This window comes from Vigna unguiculata, chromosome 7, assembly GCF_004118075.2.
Source record: "Vigna unguiculata cultivar IT97K-499-35 chromosome 7, ASM411807v1, whole genome shotgun sequence".
NCBI lineage: Eukaryota > Viridiplantae > Streptophyta > Magnoliopsida > Fabales > Fabaceae > Vigna > Vigna unguiculata.
In genome coordinates, this window is record NC_040285.1 from 5,431,349 (window position 1) to 5,449,372 (window position 18,024).

Genomic DNA, 18,024 nt, shown 5'->3' on the forward strand with positions numbered 1-18,024 from the left:
AATTATACAATTTGTAAAACAAATTTAAAAATAAACTAAAATGTAAATTACATTCTAAATTATAAGATCAATACATGCAAAATCTACATTCATCATTCAAATTAAAATTTAAAAGATAATTCAAAATGTAAAATATATTTTAAAACCGAAATTGTATAATTCATCATGCAAATTTACATTTTGAACTATATAATTTATAATACAAATTTAGAAAAAGAAAATCAAAATCTAAAATATAATTCAGATTTTACAATCTGTGATACAAATTTATATTCTGAATTAGAAAACGCATAATGTAAATTTGAAAAACAAGATAGGATACAAACTTTTTAATAAAGGATAACTAAATCATTTCACTAAAACTATACATAGGATACAAGAAGAAATTCCCCTTCATAAGACAAGTTCAATGATAACTGACACCAAATTTCATTAATAACAACAAAGCTGAAATAGAATAAAACGTAAATGATAAAGCTCAAAGCGAATAAGCAAATTGTTGAGTTTATTTACATGAATGAAATCAGGGAAAAGAATTATTATAACCAAACAAAGGTAAATTTAAACTGCAATCATGAATATGAAAAGTTGGAACACTGATTGCAACTATCCTGAATTAATAATGGTTTTCCACATGCCCTGAAACACAATCAACAAATTCTTTGCAGCTATCATTGCAAGAATCACAATGTTTCTTTTCCTTATGCCACATGCTTCAAATAGTTAATGCATAACTCCTTGGATAATCCCACCCCACATGAAAGATAACTTCAAATTCAATTTCCAGAAAATGGCCAAAGTCTTGTAAACAACCAAAGCACTTCCAAGTTTGGAGCTTGCTCATGAAGAGTCACACTCACTGGCATAATTAGCTATTATGACTTTTTCCTTTCTTTGATTTGTTCTTCTCTTGCATCTTCTTTTTCTTTGCTTCAGCACTGATCCAAGTATAATCAGATGGAATTGCAAATGGGTCTTGAATATTTTCTATCCTACTGCTGGATCCTGGAGCCGATGTGCTAGAGCGATAAGGAGCCTTTATCCATTGAAACCAAGATGATGCTGAGAAATGTTGCACCGCAGGGCTCTCTTGGCCGGTCGCAGACGGACTCGACGGCGGCGTCGCGAATTCGTCTACCGGCTGTAGTTCTTCAAACTTTGTGAAGGTAACCAATACTCTGATAGTAGGAACCACAGGGATGGCAACCTGTGTATCATCATGCAAGAGGAAATGGATTAACATCATTTGCAAAGAAAACATGTGAATAGACAAACAAAAGCCAACAAAGACAGTAATCATGTGATTTATATGATACAATGAAGTTAAATTTCCCTTTCCTGAAGAAGCTCAATGACATGGTTCAGTTTTTGTTGTGAGTATTGAGCAATCTTTGTTGAGTGCACTAACTAGAATCAGTAATTTGATGTTCTTGCCTAAGCTGAAGTAGACATCTAGACTAGAAATACTCAATACAAAACCATTCATGAATCTTCACTTAAAACCTTATGCTTTTAAGTAGTTGGTTCATGAAAACTAAATTCTTCAATTACTGAGAGAATAAGCTCTGAGCTTTTCCACCCATTGAAACTTATTTCGGGTTTTCTGAAACAGTCTCTTAAAATGGGAATGTCTTTCATTACAAGAAAGAAATCTTAATCACTGATAGAGATAAAGTATGTATCTGTGAAAAATTAGAGTTACAAAAAGAATAATACAAATGTCATCATGATTTTAGACAAAAATTACAACAATGTTATTTTTTTTTTTCTAAAAACAAATAAGAATAAAAAGTTATCTTTAAACGAAAGGAAAGATAAGGCATCAAAGAAAACATAAAGAAACTAAGACAAAAGAATAACTCAGCAAGGTATGTGTGTGTGTATACACGTGTGTATAAATAAAGAGATAATAGCAAAACACGAATACACTTTGGAATACACTTTACTATTGACTGAAAACAGCAAACCACAATTTTTTTATTTTTTTATTCAACCTAATCCCAAGAAAAACAAACCACAATGCAAGCTCATTGGCATGAATTTTAACACTGTTAACATTACTACTAATTGTCAGAAAAACAATTGGTAACTAACATTGACCAGCTAGCATAAACATTTTTACTTTGCAATAATAATGATAGTGACACACACAATGACACTTAAGCTGTCATTGATGCAGACATTATTATCATTATCACCTATCAATTCATAAAGAATCACTATCACATACTACATATTGTAGGGTTTTTGGTTTTTCAGCAAAGTGCTACTTTACTTTTGAGTCACTTAAGATTGCTTGGTTATTATCTTGTGTCCCCTTGAACTATATGTAGATAATACAATGATTTATATACTTTATCTTCACATTGGTTATTGAATTGAGCAACAGTATCCGTTTCTAGCTCAGGTCTATTCATGACTCCTATTCTGCAACTACTTTCACTTGATACCTCCCATTTATAGACCAACAAATGATGTGCAGCACACTACAGCATAAGCAGAATAAAGAAGCAAGTCGAATTCATCATAGAAAGTGATACAGAAGAAAATAAAATGGAAGCAAAGCAATTAAAGAGTTCAACATACATTATGCCTAGAATATTCATACTTCTAATAACAGGCCTTAAAAAGATGACAAAGCACAGACCTTAACAGGGAAGGTTCCCATTGGAAGTTTAGTTGTAAGGAGTTCTCTTAATCGTCGAATCGCTTTAACTTTGTTCGCAACAATGTCCAGCAATGGCAGGAGTTCTTCAGTTTTCAGTGGAAAGTTAGGGGAAAGCCAAAGAATAGGACGCAACCCTTTCTTGTATTCATTTTCACGATTTCCATCTTTGTGACGACTTCTGCCGTCAGAATTTGCAGAAGAAGCCTTGGCATCTTTTTTCCTCCGTGACTCATCACCCTTCACAGCTATCTCAACAGAATGTCTTCCTGGCTTAGTCTGGTTTCTTGAAGGAGAATCCCCTAACAAATCACTCACCTTTTCTTCTACACAAAGAGAACTTCTTGGTGCAGCAATCTTCTTTGGCGTTTCAGGTTTTGACTCCTTTTTCCTCCATCCACCAAACCATCCTTTCTTTTCCTGCTTGTTTTCTCCACTCTTGTTACAATTTCCATCCTCAATGGGAATGTCTCTATGCTCATAGCAGCTGTGACGATGTCCAATGACAACCTCGTCACTCTCGTTGGCCATGTCGGCTGAATCCAGCCGAAGCGCGTCTTCCAATTGCCTTCTTTCCTCCTCAGTCAATATATCATTGAACTCTTCACTCTCAGTTTCATTTTCATTGCAAGATGAAAAGAGTTCATCATCTGTCATAGCTCCAGGGACTCCTCTAGACTTTATGCTCACAACCACATTGTGCATATCATACACCTTAGCTTTCCAAGCCCCTACCATTTCTGTCTTCTCCTGCCTCCTCCATGTCAACTGAGGCAAAAGAACCGCCTGTGTTACATCGATCCCCGGCCGAAAAATATTTGTTTTAGACATTGCAGCCACTTCTTGCTGAACCTCCTCCTCATTTGCTGCAAATCCAGCATCATCCAGGGCATTGAGCACCTCTTTTTCTTTGTGTGAGATCATGCAGAGTGATCCTGGTGGAACTTTCCCATCCTCTGAACCATCACCAAGGAAAATAATGCTCTGATCTGATCTCTGGATTCTAAAACCATCAAAACCAGCCAAAGTCATGTCTGCCCTCAGATTCGCACCCCTCTTCCAAATCTTGTAGGTGTCTGAAGGAGCAATCCTTGAGATGAAAGGAATCACAGAACTCTCAAAATGGAATGTAATCTCCATGTAGAAGTCTCTCATTCTCCTCATGGTCCCTACCAAACGAGGCAATCTTCTGCACCATTTTGCCCAAGCCAGAGGCTGGTAATGCTTGATTATTATCTTTGCTATACCCTCTTCTCTGTTGCAGATTGCTTCCTGAAGAGCACTCCAACCCTGCTCATTCTGCAGACTCCAATCTGCTCCGGCAACCATAAGCATCTCCGTGGCAACTTCATCCCCAAATTTCACAGCCAAATGAAGAGGAGTATCCCGGTTTGGCACATCTCGCCGGTCAATCAAAGCGGAAATCGCATCAGCCTTTTCTTCTTCCGCAATTGACACCGCTTCAGTGTGAATCTCCGCCGTGTTACGCAGCCGTGGGAGGCCGGCGAGAATCTTCCTAAGCTCAGCATAATCCTTTGAAACTATGGCCTTGTGCACAGGACTGTGACCATACTTTGTAGCATCAATCCCCGCCATAGCTCAACAGCACAAGGGATAACACACCACCACCAACCCCCACTACCAATCACAAGCATAAACACACGCCACCATGAAAAAAAAAAAAAAGAAAAATCTAAACTTTACCCAATAGGGTACCCCACTCACACTTCCCCAATCCAACCAACCACCAACCAGCACTCACACACCACAACGTAGGATGTAACAAATGAAACAGACCCTCATGCGTAATTCCCCTCCAGAACGCCGCAGAAAAAGCTCGGTCCCTATCAAGATCAGAAATTAAAAGACACCCCTTTTGCATCAGAAACATGAAAGCATAACAGAAAATCAAGAATCAAAGAAAAGCATCTTGTGGGGTCCCAGATCAAGGATATCTGAAAAGAAGGTGAAAGATGCTAACACACTAACCTTGTTCCTTTCTTCTATGTTTTGCTTTGTCCTATGAATATGATTGCCCAAGAGTCCAGGGATTCATATCATGTGTTACTCAAAGAAACCCCACCACTCCACTCACTATACCCCTCAAGTACCAAACAAAAAGTGCAGATGGCAAAGATCCTAGTGATCCAATCCAGATCAGACAAGCATGAAGAGAACATGCATGTGGTTGCGTGAAACAGAAATTCTAGAATAAAAAACTCACCTTTGAATATTAAATTCGATTTTCCCTTTTTAAAATATTGAGAAATCACAAAACACAAGAAAAAAGAGGAAACGAAGGTGTGCGAGGAGGGGAAATTGGTGAGAGAAAAGGTGAAAGTTGGAATAACAACGCCATGGATCAAGAAAGAGAATAAACCCCACCACACAAGCAAAGAAAGAGGAACTAGTTTATGTTGCAAAGGTTTAGCTAAAAACGGATAGAGAAGACCAAAAGTGAGGAACACTTCGAAAAAGAAATTTACTTGCAAACGAAAATAAGAAAAGAATATTGAACAATCAAGGTTTCAAAGAAGGGTGTGTCATGTTTTCTTCAGACCAAGTACGAAGAAATTTCTCACCACTAAATTAGTAAAATAATAAAAATAAATAGGTGTCTTATTTTGTTTTAAGAAAAGTCTTTCTCATATTTCTGTAAGAATTCAATTGAAAAATAAATTGATTCTGCAAAGATTTTTTTTTTCTTTTTTTTTTGGTAATTAATCATGAATTATGATTTTACAAAAAAAAATAATGATTTTGTAATAATTATTTTAAGAATTTAGTTATAGTGTGTTTGTAAAAGCCCTTTTGATATTCATCTAATCCAAGATTGAATTCTACAGTGAGTTTATTTATTTTATAATAAATATTTTAAAAGTTATATCAGATAATTGTTAAGGTGATATACTTTCTTTATAATAATGTATTTAAAATTAAATTATTGTTTAAAACATGTTCAAGAGGATTTTTTAATAGTATGCATAAACTATCTACAGAATTTAATAACAATAAAGTATTACACTCTTAAAATAAAACATGAAACTTTACATCTTGTAAAGTAAAAAAAAAAAACTGACTTATAAATAACTATAAATTTAAATATTATATAACGATAAAAATGCATAAATTTTAAAATTGAGAAGGGAAATGATGAAGAGAAAAGGAAAAGAGGTTAGTGAGTTTTGTTGAAGAAGTTTCCTAAAACTAAGTTTGGAAAAAGGGAAGAAAGAAAAAGAAGAAAGGTTGATTGGTTAGAGAAGGAAAGGGTGGATTGATGGAATTGATGGGAAAAGGTGGCATGCATGTGACCCACAAAAGAAGGAACCTGCTTCTCTATTTCCTTTCTTTTTCACTGTTAATTCCGATATCACATTTTAATTTACCTTCATTATTTCATCGTTCATCAAACATGTCTCCCTTTTTATTTCAAATCTTCTCTTAGTATTATTTACATGTTTTGTTTTTATATTCAAAAGTTTTTAATATATTTTAACCCATAAAGTTTAGTGTATATTAATATTTTTTTTTTCCAGATAGTATCACTTTAGAATATTCTTCAAATACAAATTCTAGGATTAGGACAGATCTTTCAAATAATGTATTATTTTCTAATTATTTAAGTAAAAAGATAAAGGATGAGAGAAAAAAAAACACTTTTGTTTTTTTATTTTATTTATTAATTATCTTTGTAATTATATAAATATTTCTATATTTATAAAATTTTGTTACTGGTAAAAAATATATATTTAAAGACATAATATAAAAAATAAAAAAAAAATATAAATTCGAATACTCTATAGATAATGCTATGACATCTATTCTAAGCCACATTTTGCAACTTTTTCTTTCTTTACAATTATGCTCCATGCTAGTTTTTCTTTTTCTTAGTTTTGTTATGTATAATAGTTTTTTTTTTCATTTGAGTATAAATATGTAAATGCAATTCGATATATCATGTAAAATTTGTTATTATAGTGTATTATCATGTAATAAATTTAAATATTTAGGTATAATGATTTGATGTATGAATTCAAAAAAGAAAAATTAAGTATAAATAAGTTGTGATTAAGCTTATTTATTAATTTGGTCTCAAATTGGAGAGGACAAAATCAAATCGTTTTAAAATATAGGTACTAAATTGAACAAAAAATTTAAATAGAGGACTAAATTAAAAATAACTACTATACGTGACACAACGATTAGAGCTGTCAAAACGGATAATCCGGCCTGATCTAGCTCGACCCACCACGGGTTGATGATTTAGTGAGACAACCCAACTCAGCTCATTTTTTAGCAAGGGTGAGCAAAAAATCCAATTTTTATGATCCAATCCATTTTTTCTATGATCCAATCCATTTAATATCCATTCTATTAAAAATCAAATCCATTTAAAATCCATTTTATTAAATCTGGATATCAATCTAATCTACATTTTATATATTTTATGGATTAGATATCCATTCTTGAAATCTAGATTTTCAAAATGGATAATCCAAAATATTCAATCCAAATTTTCACTGTATATTTTTTGTTAGGTTAGGCTAAAGGTTGAGACAAACTAGCCCAAATTTAGTCGTATTTGATTGAGTTGGCGTGATCCTATACAAAATTTGGCCGAATTAGGTCAAATTCTGTCAAGTCGGTCCCAATAGAGATTTGACCCAGTTGGTCCAGGATAAAATTTGGAAGTATTCGGCCAAATCTGTCAAATTCTTTGGTGTTAGCCTTATAGACACAAATTTGAATCCACGTCCATTATTTGGATCTAAAATGGATGTGGATTAAATTTTTGATAGGGCTAACACAAAATTTGGCAGGATTTTTGTCGAGGCCAACGAGGCCAAATTTCAGCATGGGATGAACTTAGATGACTTTCGAACGAATTTCGGTCGGGGATGACGTGAACAAATTTGGGCTAAGATCGACTAGACAAAATTTCAGTCGAGATCGACTTGACTGGATTCGACTGAATTTCGGCTAGGGCCGATTTTGCCTAATACGACCAAATTTTGGCGAGAGCCGACTTGGCCAAATATGACCACATTTGGGTTAGGGTTGATCAGTCAAATTTCGGTCAGGGTTGACTCCACTAAATTTGTCGGCTGGGACCGACTTGACTGAATATGACCAATCTTCGATCACAGCCGACTAAGTTGAATATAGTCAAATTTCGTTCGGGACTTAGTCGACCGAATACAGCTAAATTTGGGCAAGTGCCGATTTGACCAAATTTTGGTCATGACCAACTCGACTGAATTTGGTCAAATTTAGGTTAGGACCGACTCGCCTAAATATGACCAAATTTCGGTCGTGATCGACTCTGCCGAATACGACCAAATTCAGGCCAAGACCAACTCGGTCAAATTTTGGTCGAGGCCAACACAACCGAATTTTGACCGGAGCCGACTTGACTAAATTCGGCCGAATTTTGGTCGTGGTTGACTTAGTTGAATATGGCCAAATTTCAATTGTGACTGACTCATTTGAATACAGCCAAATTTCACCCTAGGCCGTCTCAGCCAAATACGACCAAATTTGGGTCAGGGCCGACTCGGCCAAATCTCAATCGGGGCCAACTCGATTGAATTCGACCAAATTTTGACTGGAGCCAACTAGGCTGAATATAGCCAAATTTTGGTCACGGTTGTCTTGACCGAATACGGTCAAATTTTGTCTAGGTCAACTCAGCCCAATGCAGTCAAATTTGGGTCGGGGTGAACTGAACCGAATACTTCCAAATTTTGTCCAGGACCAGCTGGGCCAAATTTCGATTGAGACTGACTTGACAGAATTCAACCAAATTTTGTATAGGGTCACGCCAACTCAATCAAATACAACTAAATTTGGACTAGTCGGTCTCAACTTTTACCCTAACCTAACCAAAAATATAAACTGAAAATTTGGATTGAATATTTTGAATTATCCATTTGAAAAATCTAGATTTAGAGAATGGATATCCAATTTATAAAATATATATCAGATTGATATCCATATCCAATAAAATGGATTTTAAATGGATTGAATTTTTAATAAAATAAATATTAAATGGATTAGATCATAGAAAAAATAGATTGGAATATAAAAAATGGATTTTTGCCCACCCTTAATTAAATTTTGTGACACATCTCTTCGCATATTGAATGTCAAAATAGAAAAACAATAAAAAAATATTGCTTGCCAACATCTAAACATTTTTCTAAAATCATCCATGTAATGATAGCAGACATCTGCAAAAGCTTCAAATTATTGTTGTTGCATAAGGTTAGCTATCATATTTCCGGTAAAATAATTTCAGTTCTCTTCCTTCTTTCGATCAATAAGAAACTATTATCTGAATAAGGATAAACAGCAAAGAAGAACCTTAGCTATACTGCAACCAGTAAACCAAAGAACCATTATTTTATGAAAGAATCAAGTATTTCAGTGCAATAATGTGAGACGTGGGACGTGAGACATGCTACGTGGAACGTGGAAGGTGAGACGTGGACGTGATACGTGGAACGTGGGACATGCAACGTGAGACATGCAACGTGAGATGTGAGACGTAGGACATGGGACGTGAAACGTGAGACATAGGACGTGGAACATGAAACGTGAGACGTGAGACGTGAGAAGACGTGAGACGTGAGAAAACGTAAGACGTGGGACGTGAGAAGTGGGACATGGGACGTAGGACATGGGACGTGAGACGTGGGACATGAGACATGAGACGTGAGACGTGAGACGTTAGACGTGAGACGTGAGACGTGAGACGTGAGACGTGAGACGTGAGACGTGAGACGTGAGACGTGCGACGTGAGACGTGCGACGTGAGACGAGAGACGTGCGACGTGAGACGAGAGACGTGAGAGGTGAGGCGAGAGACGAGAGACGTAGGATGTGAGATGTGAGATGTGAGACGTGAGACGTGGGACGTGAGACGTTAGACGTGAGATGCGAGACGTGAGACGTGAGAGACATGAAACGTGGGACGTGAGACGTGAGAGACATGAAACGTGGGACGTGGAACGTGAGAGACGTGGGAGACGTGCTACGTGAGAGACGTGAGACGTGAGACGCGTGCTACGTGAGGGACGTGAGACGTGAGAGACATGTGACGTCGAGAGACGTGAGACGTGAGAGACGTGGAACATGGGACGTGAAATGTGGGACATGGGACGTGGGACGTGGGACATGGGACATGGGACGTGGGATGTGAGACGTGAAACGTTAGACATGAGATGCGAGACGTGGGACGTGGGACGTGAGACGTGAAATGTGGGACGTAAGACGTGAGAGACATGAAACGTGGGACGTGAGACGTGAGACGTGAGAGACATGAAACATGGGACGTTGAACGTGAGAGACGTGAGACGTGGGAGACGTGCTATGTGAGAGACGTGCTACGTGAGAGACGTGAGACGTGAAAGACGTGCGATGTCGAGACGTGGGACGTGTGACGTTGGACGTGCGACGTGGGAGACGTGAGACATGGGACGTGAAACGTGGGACGTGGGACGTGGGACGTGGAACGTGGGACGTGGGATTTGGGACGTGGAACATAGGACGTGAGACGTGGGACGTGTGACGTTGGACGTGAGAGACGTGCGACGTGTGACGTGAGAGACGTGAGAGACGTGAGACGTGCGACGTAAGACGTGAGATGTGAGACATCTGTAAACATTAAACCTTTAATTGGAAATTTTAGAAGTTTAATAAAAGAATTGTTAATGTATCCATAAATTTGTACTAACAAATTTAAATTATACTCTTGTAAAAAAATGTATTAATAAAAAGAGATTAAATACATATAAAAGTGAAAGAATAAAAATATGAAGGTAAAAGTAATAATTAATGTTTACTTAACACATAAAAATAAAAAATTATGAGAGTAACAACAATAATTTATATTTATTGAACTCTTAAATGAGCGGAAGGAAACAGAGGATGATCTGAAAAGTTAAACTAAGGATGGGCAAAAAAATCTAATTTTCATGATCCAATCCATTTTTGCGATGCTCAAATCCATTTAATATTTATTTTATTAAAAATCCAATCCATTTTATTGGATTTGGATATCAATCTGATCTACATTTTATATATTTTATGGATTGTATATCCATACTCTAAATCTAGATTTTCAAAATGGATAATCCAAAATATTCAATCCAAATTTTCAGTTTATATTTTTTGTTAGGTTAGGCTAAAGGTTGGGATGGACTAGTTCAAATTTAGTCGTATTTGATTGATTTGGCGTGACCCTATACAAAATTTGGCCGAATTAGGCCAAATTTTGTCGAGTCGGTCCCGATCAAAATTTGGCCCAACTGGTCCTGGACAAAATTTGGAAGTATTCGGTTGAGTTCACCTTGATCCAAGTTTGACTGCATTGGGCTGAGTCGACTTAGACAAAATTTGACCGTATTTGGCCGAGACAACCGCGACCAAAATTCGGCTGTATTTAGCATAGTTGGCTCCAATCAAAATTCGGTCGAATTCAATCGAGTTGGCCCCGATTGAGATTTGGCCGAGTCGGCCCTGACCCAAATTTGGTCATATTCGGCTGAGACGGCCTAGGATGAAATTTGGTCGTATTCAAATGAGTCGGTCACGATCGAAATTTGGCCATATTTAACTGAGTCGGCCACGATCGAAATTTGGCCGAATTCAGTCGAGTCGACTCCAGTCAAAATTCAGTCATGTTGGCCTCAACCAAAATTTGACTGAGTTAGTCCTGACCTGAATTTGGTCATATTCAGCAGAGTCGATCACGACCGAAATTTGGTCATATTTAGGCGAGTCGGTTCTGACCTAAATTTGGCCAAATTTAGTCGAGTTGGTCATGACCAAAATTTGGTCAAGTCGGCACTAGCCCAAATTTAGCCGTATTCGGTCGAGTAAGTCCCGGACGAAATTTGACTATATTCAACTTAGTCAGCTGTGATCGAAAATTGGCCATGTTCAGTCAAGTCAGTCCCGGCTGACGAATTTAGTGGAGTCAATCCTGACTGAAACTTGACTGATCAAGCCCTGGCCCAAATGTTGTCATATTTGGCCAAGTTGGCTCTGGCCAAAATTTGGTCGTATTAGGCAAAATCAACCTTGGCCGAAATTCAGTCGAATCCAATCAAGTCGATCTCGACTGAAATTTTGTCAAGTCGACCTTGGCCCAAATTTGGTCACGTCGTCCCCGACCGAAATTCGTTCGAAAGTCATCCAAGTTCATCCCATGCTGAAATTTGGCCTCGTTGCCCCCCAAGTTCTATGGTGTCAGCCCTATGGACACTAGTTTTAAAAAAATTTAATTTGAATTTATTTTATGAAAAATGGATTTTGGATTTTGAACTTGATCCAAATATTTAGATATGAATTTAAACTTGATCTAAATATTTGGATCTGGAATTTTAAAAAATTCAATCTACTTTTTTTGAAAAATGGATTTGGATTGGATCATTAAAAATCCAATCCATGATCACCCCTACTTTTTAGCGAGCCAAAAAAATTCGAACCCGGCCCGGCCCACCACGGGTTGACAGATTAAACGAGTTGGCTCACGAGTTCACTTAATTAAAAAAAATATTTTTTTTATTTTTTTTTTCAGTCAAAACTAAATTGTAATTCTAATTAAAATCTAAAGAAACTTTAATACAATCCAAATACAAACCAAAATAAAAAAATACAAATTATTTATGTGTTGGATAAAAAAACAACTTAACATGATCCAAATGTAAAGCCCAACTTAATAAAAAAAATAAAAACTCTTGTGTGACCCTTTTATCTGCGGGTTGGTGAGCCAACCTGGCTCACCACGGGTTCAACCCGGATGAGCCGGGTTCTAAATGAGCTGGGTCAAAAATTAATCCATATTGAAATTTGTAAAAAAATTTCAACCTAACCCAGCCCGAACCCGTGGTGAGCTGGGTTGGCTCGCGGGTTCCGATCCATTTTGATAGCTCTAACGACAATGACCTAACACATGATAGTTTATATATTTTTAGAAAAAATTAAAAATTAAAAAAAAAATTAAAAATTAAAAATTTCACGAGCTTAATACGTGACCGTGTTAACTTCAACTTAACAAAAATTACTAAATTGAACATTTTCAAATAATTGGAGAACTAAATTGAACAAATAAATAATAAGGAATCAAATTGAACTAAACCAAAAAAATTACGAGACTAAATCAGTAACTATACCATTTAAAAAGAAGTGAATCGATTCCAAGTCCGCGAGTCAGACTTTTCAGCCTATATTTTTAATGCGAGACGAACTAACTCGAATTTTATAGGCCAAATGGGAGACGCGCCTAAATAGGTCAGACTGACCCGTGTTACGACCTTTAATGATTATGGAAAATGATTTTTTGACTACTAAATTTTAACAACTTTTTCTTACAACCTTATGTGGCATCTCCTAAATGGTTTCTATTTTTTTATTTTCTCATTCTCAATATTTCAAAACCAATTAGAAGATAACACATCATGTTATAATAAAAAGTTGTCAAAATTTAGTAGTGAAAATATATTTTTCAATGATTATCTCTGGACATTATCTTCTCGGACGAAGGATCACAAGAGCTTCACTATACCCGTCATCATAGAGAATTTTCAATGGGAAAAGTGTTACTTGATCTAGGGACTTGTGTTATTTTGAAGTCCTTATCCTAACTTTCGAAGATAGGGACGTAGAAGTTAATCAAGTCTACCCGAATGACCCATTAACTAGTGGATAAAATAGTTAAAATTCTCAAATGGGTGGTGATAAACATATAGCAAAGGTTCATACATTAAAAGAAGACATAGAGATGCCCATATTTTGGGGAGACCCACCCTTTGAAATAATAATTGCGACAACTTGATCTTGAAAAAGGTTAAACAAAGGTACAAGTCGAAGAGATCACTTTTGAAGTTTTAAAAGAAAGGAAAACCCCAGTAGAAAAAAAGGATCAACGATGAGTTCTAACACCTGTTCTTCTATGTTAAACTAGTGATGTAAAAGAAGAACCCTTCCATGGAATCCAAACCAGTGGTAAGATTTTTCTCTCTTTCATTCCTTTCTTCTTACATTTAACCATTTTACTAAAATTGTCATTAGAAGTAAAAAAAAAATGAAGAACAATTTGCATCATATGTAATCCAAATAGTTTTGCCAGTAGACAAAATCATAAGCTTTATTGCTGAGTTCCCTTCACAGAGGTTGCAAAATATGATTTTCCTGTGGTTAACAAAATCTGCAAGAAACACTTTTCCTTTGATATCTATTCACAGTCTAGCATACTCCCATAACTAATAGCAACTAAACTAGAAAATGAAGAAAAGTAAAGTAAAGAAAATGGAGAACTTGTTTCAGTATTATCAGTATTATTGTAGAACTTGTATTTCTATCATGTCTGGGGCCTACGTAGAACAGAAAAATTAAAGCACTTTCGGGTTGGATCCCAACAAAGACCAATCTCATCCCCTCTGTGCAGAGCCCTTCTATGCACAAAATCATTGATCCAGTTATCGACTAAAATATAAGCATGAGATTTTTTGGTGAAAAAGAGAGAGTGTTTGGTGTGAGTGTCCACATCCCAAATCTCAACATCAAAACCTTTTTCAATCTCATAATCAGTAGCATTCAACACAGGTAGCATGAAATTTCTTGCCAATGATGGTGCCACCAGAAGTCGTAGAGTGAGATCAAAATCTTGCAGCACTTTCTTGATTTTCCAAGGGTCTTCTTCACTTGAAGATTGCTCCATTGCATGATGATCTGCAGAAGAAGAATTTTGCTGCTCCGTGTGTTCCTCAACCTTCTGCTGCTCATCTGCAACATTCTGTTGTTCCGTGTGAATCTTCTGCTGCGCCACCAGAGCATTCTGCTGCTCCGTCAGAATCTTCTGCTGCCCCATCAGAATACTCTGCTGCGCCATCAGAACATTCTGCTGCTCCGTCAGAATATTCTGCTGCGCCATCAGAATGTTCTGTTGCTCCATAAGAACACTTTGTCGTCCAACCAGAAGATTCTGTTGTTCCCGTTCCCTACCAATTACGCCAAATTGAATAACCTTTTTATTTTTGGAAAGAAAATGCACATTCCAAACATCAAAGGAAGAAGAAGTGATTAATGTAAAGAGAGATATGAAAGAATAACAAGAGAATAACCAAGGATGAAAAAAAAAAGTACCTTTCGCGTCTCGAATCGTTCTCATTTCCCATAGTCTCATCAGTTTCTTCCTTTGTACCGAACATTGTTCTTGTTTCTCTTTCTATATTTCTCGCTTCACTCTAATGAATCATAATCTCAATGAACGTGATTGAATGGTTTGGCTTGCATGGCTACTGTATAATGTACATGTAACATTCGTACACATGCAATGCTATTGAATACAATAGCTTTAGCTCCTTGCGATTTTTTCAACTGTGATACTGAAACTGTATCTTCAGGGTGGCCTAAATCAGGTATAAAAAATGTACATGTTTTTTTACTGACCATTAATTATTTTATTTTATTTATCTTTAACATAAAAATTTGAAACTATAGGCAAGCCAACCATTGATATCATATGTAGAATTTTTAGAATGTAATTTTTTTCTATAAAACTTACTTAGGCTGAGTTTTTAAAACTAAAAATTTTAAGTATTTATAATTAAAACCTCATAATTCCAGTTCACCTTTAGATCTTTAATTCTAAGTTAGTTTATCAATTTGTTTTCTTAAAAAAACACCAAAACACTAATAGGACCAATAGTTGCAAGAGTAAGTTACAGATCTTCAACAAAATTTATTACACTAATTTAATCAACTTAATGCCAGTGTGGAAAAGTCATGACAGATTTAATTAATAGGTTTAATAAGCAAATTTATTAGAAATAAGCAATTTTTTTTAAGAAAATAAGAGATAAATATTATATTATATTTTAGTTTTAATAGGTTTACTTAAGTTTTAAAACATCATAATGAGGATTTTTATTGTTTGGGTATAAATATTCATCCCTTGTTTTTTGTAACTTTTACTTTGGAATTGATGAAATTTGAGAATTGAGAGGAAAGTTATTTTCAATTATTAAGAGACGAGTGGAGATTCTTTATTAAATTTATAATGAAGATGAAGGTTTGTCCCTTTTAAAGTGATGCTCTTCTTCCCAGTCTAATAAGTATTTCCATCATTTTTTTTTCACTTTATCTTGTTTCTTAAGTTTTTGTGTAGTTGTTTTGTTTTTATCTTCTATGATCCGTATGTGTCTATTTTAATTTGTGTGTTTAATTTATTTTTATCTTCACACCACATAGTTCTCTTGAATTAAATTCATATTTAATGACAAATTTTGTTGACCTTACAACTCATTGTTATTTGAGTTAGAAAATGTTAGAGAAAAACAAAGAAAATAACACAATCTTTGTTATTTTATATTTAAATCACATAAAATAAATAAATGATGAATAACTTAAAGGATATGTATTTATTCATACTTTTTTTAAAGCATAAAAGTTATTCAATAGTGTAAAGACTATATGTTCATGCACATCGAGATTAACCTTTATTATCAATTATTATGATAAATGTAACAAAAATATGAACAATCTTTTAAAATATTTGGGTATTCATCTTCTATGCAAAGGGGAGAGGATAATGTCATATTTGTATTCAAAATGTAAGTCATCTTACTTTTGTATTGTTTTAAAGAAAACATTAAAGAAAGAGAAGAAAAAAAAAAGGTTAAAATTAGAAAGGATTATATTAAGCAAAAGAAAGGAAAAAGTGTAGAGGGGCAAAGGGGTTAAGCATTACGCAAATACCTGAAGATTCCGAAATGCAATGAACAATGGAGTCATACTCTGTACTACACCTTCTAACAACGTTACCGGCCTCTCTGATTTCTTAGAGACACAAAAATGCAGAACAACCCTCTCAAAACTATTCTCCTTCTTCTTTATGTCTGTGTTTCTGGCTGCTCCAACTGAAGCTCTTCGTCGCTCTCTTCTATCTCTTCTTTCTCAAATCTTTTTTTTTTTTCTCTTATACCCGGATTTATATGAATTGAGAAGAGAATATGAGAAATCCGGAAAAGGAAGTTATTTGTGAATGTTGAGATATATTAGGAGAGAGTGGAGAGTGAATAGAGGAAAAGTGGGAGAGAAAATAGGGATTTAGAAGGAGTCAACGTGAGAGTGTGATTTTTATTTTATTTTATTACTAACAGAAAAAATAACTTTTTTTAAACAACTAAAATTATTATTATTATTTTTGCAAGATAATTTAATATATTTTAGGAATTGTCTCTATCAAAATACATTTTTTATTTTCTATTTTTTTCTTTTAAAGAATTTTATTTCATGTATATTAAATGTAAAAATTGTTTGTTTTTGTTTATTAATAATTTTCTAAAGATTTGCTTCAAACCACAAATCAGACCGAATCATGTGATTTTGGAAAATAAATCTAAAACAACCATGTTTTTTTATTTTAAATGATTATTGATATTTTGGATTGGTTCAGTTTTAAATACTTTTACTCGTTTGTTTGCTGCTCTTTATAAATTCAAAACTAAGTTAAAAATGTATTAATCAAATTAATATATTAAACTTTATGAAAACTATTAACACATTAATCAAAATAGGCTTTTAACAATATTTCTCAATATTTGAATAACATGATATAATACTATTTGACTTAGAAGAACCACAAAATAAATAATACGATTTTTTTTTCATTCCTTACAACTCTGAGTTAATTTTAGAATATGGTACAAATGTGATACTCCAACAAGTTAACTTACCACCAATGACTTATAAAAAACACGCATTCCTCATTCATTCAATTTGCCATTACCAATGTTTAATTTTATTATAAAACTTAAATTCATTACTTTTACAGACGAATGAATAATCATTACTCTCACAAACATCTAATTATCCCATTTATATGCTCTGAAACATTAAGTGTCCAAAATGAAAATATAACAAATAAACCAATTAACATATTTAAGTGAGGTAAAGAAATACTCATTTTCTTAAGAATTTTCCATAGACAATAGTCAATATCAATTATTATAAAATCTTATTTAAACCATTTCAATGATTACAGTCATATATTCATTATCTATACATGTAAATTAATAAATAAATTTATTAAAATTTATTCGATGAATATCATCAAACATATATTTATTTATCCGAATTACTAATATCCTTTTTAATTCACAAAGACTTAAAAAACAACTATTATAAATACAATAAGGAAAAAATCAATATTGTGAAAAAAAAAAAAAAATCTTGGGAACACACATTTCTTCTCAACAATTACCTTCCTCCCCATCATACAGTTATTATTCATAATTAAAAAAGTATCTTGTTTTGATAGCCAGCATACTTCGCTTGGCATTGAGTAGAGT

General features: G+C 34.6%; 2 protein-coding genes across 5 annotated transcripts; both read right to left on the reverse strand.

The window, feature by feature from the left end:
- Positions 1-453: 453 nt before the first annotated feature.
- On the reverse strand, positions 454-5,189 carry LOC114191002 (ankyrin repeat domain-containing protein 13C). Its single transcript, XM_028080117.1, has 3 exons — positions 4,655-5,189; positions 2,648-4,509; positions 454-1,207 (listed from the first exon to the last, which is right to left on the reverse strand). Exons 2-3 carry the CDS (start codon positions 4,259-4,261, stop codon positions 869-871), a joined length of 1,953 nt encoding a protein of 650 aa, XP_027935918.1. The 5' UTR covers positions 4,262-4,509; positions 4,655-5,189; the 3' UTR covers positions 454-868.
- Positions 5,190-13,979: 8,790 nt separating this feature from the next.
- On the reverse strand, positions 13,980-16,770 carry LOC114190770 (B3 domain-containing protein At5g26805-like). 4 transcript variants are annotated; one of them, XM_028079796.1, is made up of 3 exons: positions 16,430-16,770; positions 14,816-14,916; positions 13,980-14,670 (listed from the first exon to the last, which is right to left on the reverse strand). In XM_028079796.1, exons 1-3 carry the CDS (start codon positions 16,463-16,465, stop codon positions 14,031-14,033), a joined length of 777 nt encoding a protein of 258 aa, XP_027935597.1. In that variant the 5' UTR covers positions 16,466-16,770; the 3' UTR covers positions 13,980-14,030. The 4 variants fall into 4 exon arrangements, with proteins under 4 accessions (XP_027935597.1, XP_027935600.1, XP_027935598.1 ...); XM_028079799.1 differs by having other exon boundaries at positions 14,816-15,049; XM_028079797.1 differs by having other exon boundaries at positions 14,816-15,063.
- Positions 16,771-18,024: the final 1,254 nt, after the last annotated feature.

Bases quoted from the DNA above. Each gene is read 5' to 3' on its own strand.
- LOC114191002 (XM_028080117.1), bottom strand. From the start codon at position 4,261: ATGGCGGGGATTGATGCTACAAAGTATGGTCACAGTCCTGTGCACAAG. The intron at 1,208-2,647 runs GTCTGTGCTTTG...GATGATACACAG, and splicing joins TGGGAACCTTCCCTGTTAAG to GTTGCCATCCCTGTGGTTCC.
- LOC114190770 (XM_028079796.1), bottom strand. From the start codon at position 16,465: ATGACTCCATTGTTCATTGCATTTCGGAATCTTCAG. The intron at 14,917-16,429 runs GTATTTGCGTAA...ATGATTCATTAG, and splicing joins TTGCATTTCGGAATCTTCAG to AGTGAAGCGAGAAATATAGA. The intron at 14,671-14,815 runs GTACTTTTTTTT...CGTAATTGGTAG, and splicing joins AACGATTCGAGACGCGAAAG to GGAACGGGAACAACAGAATC.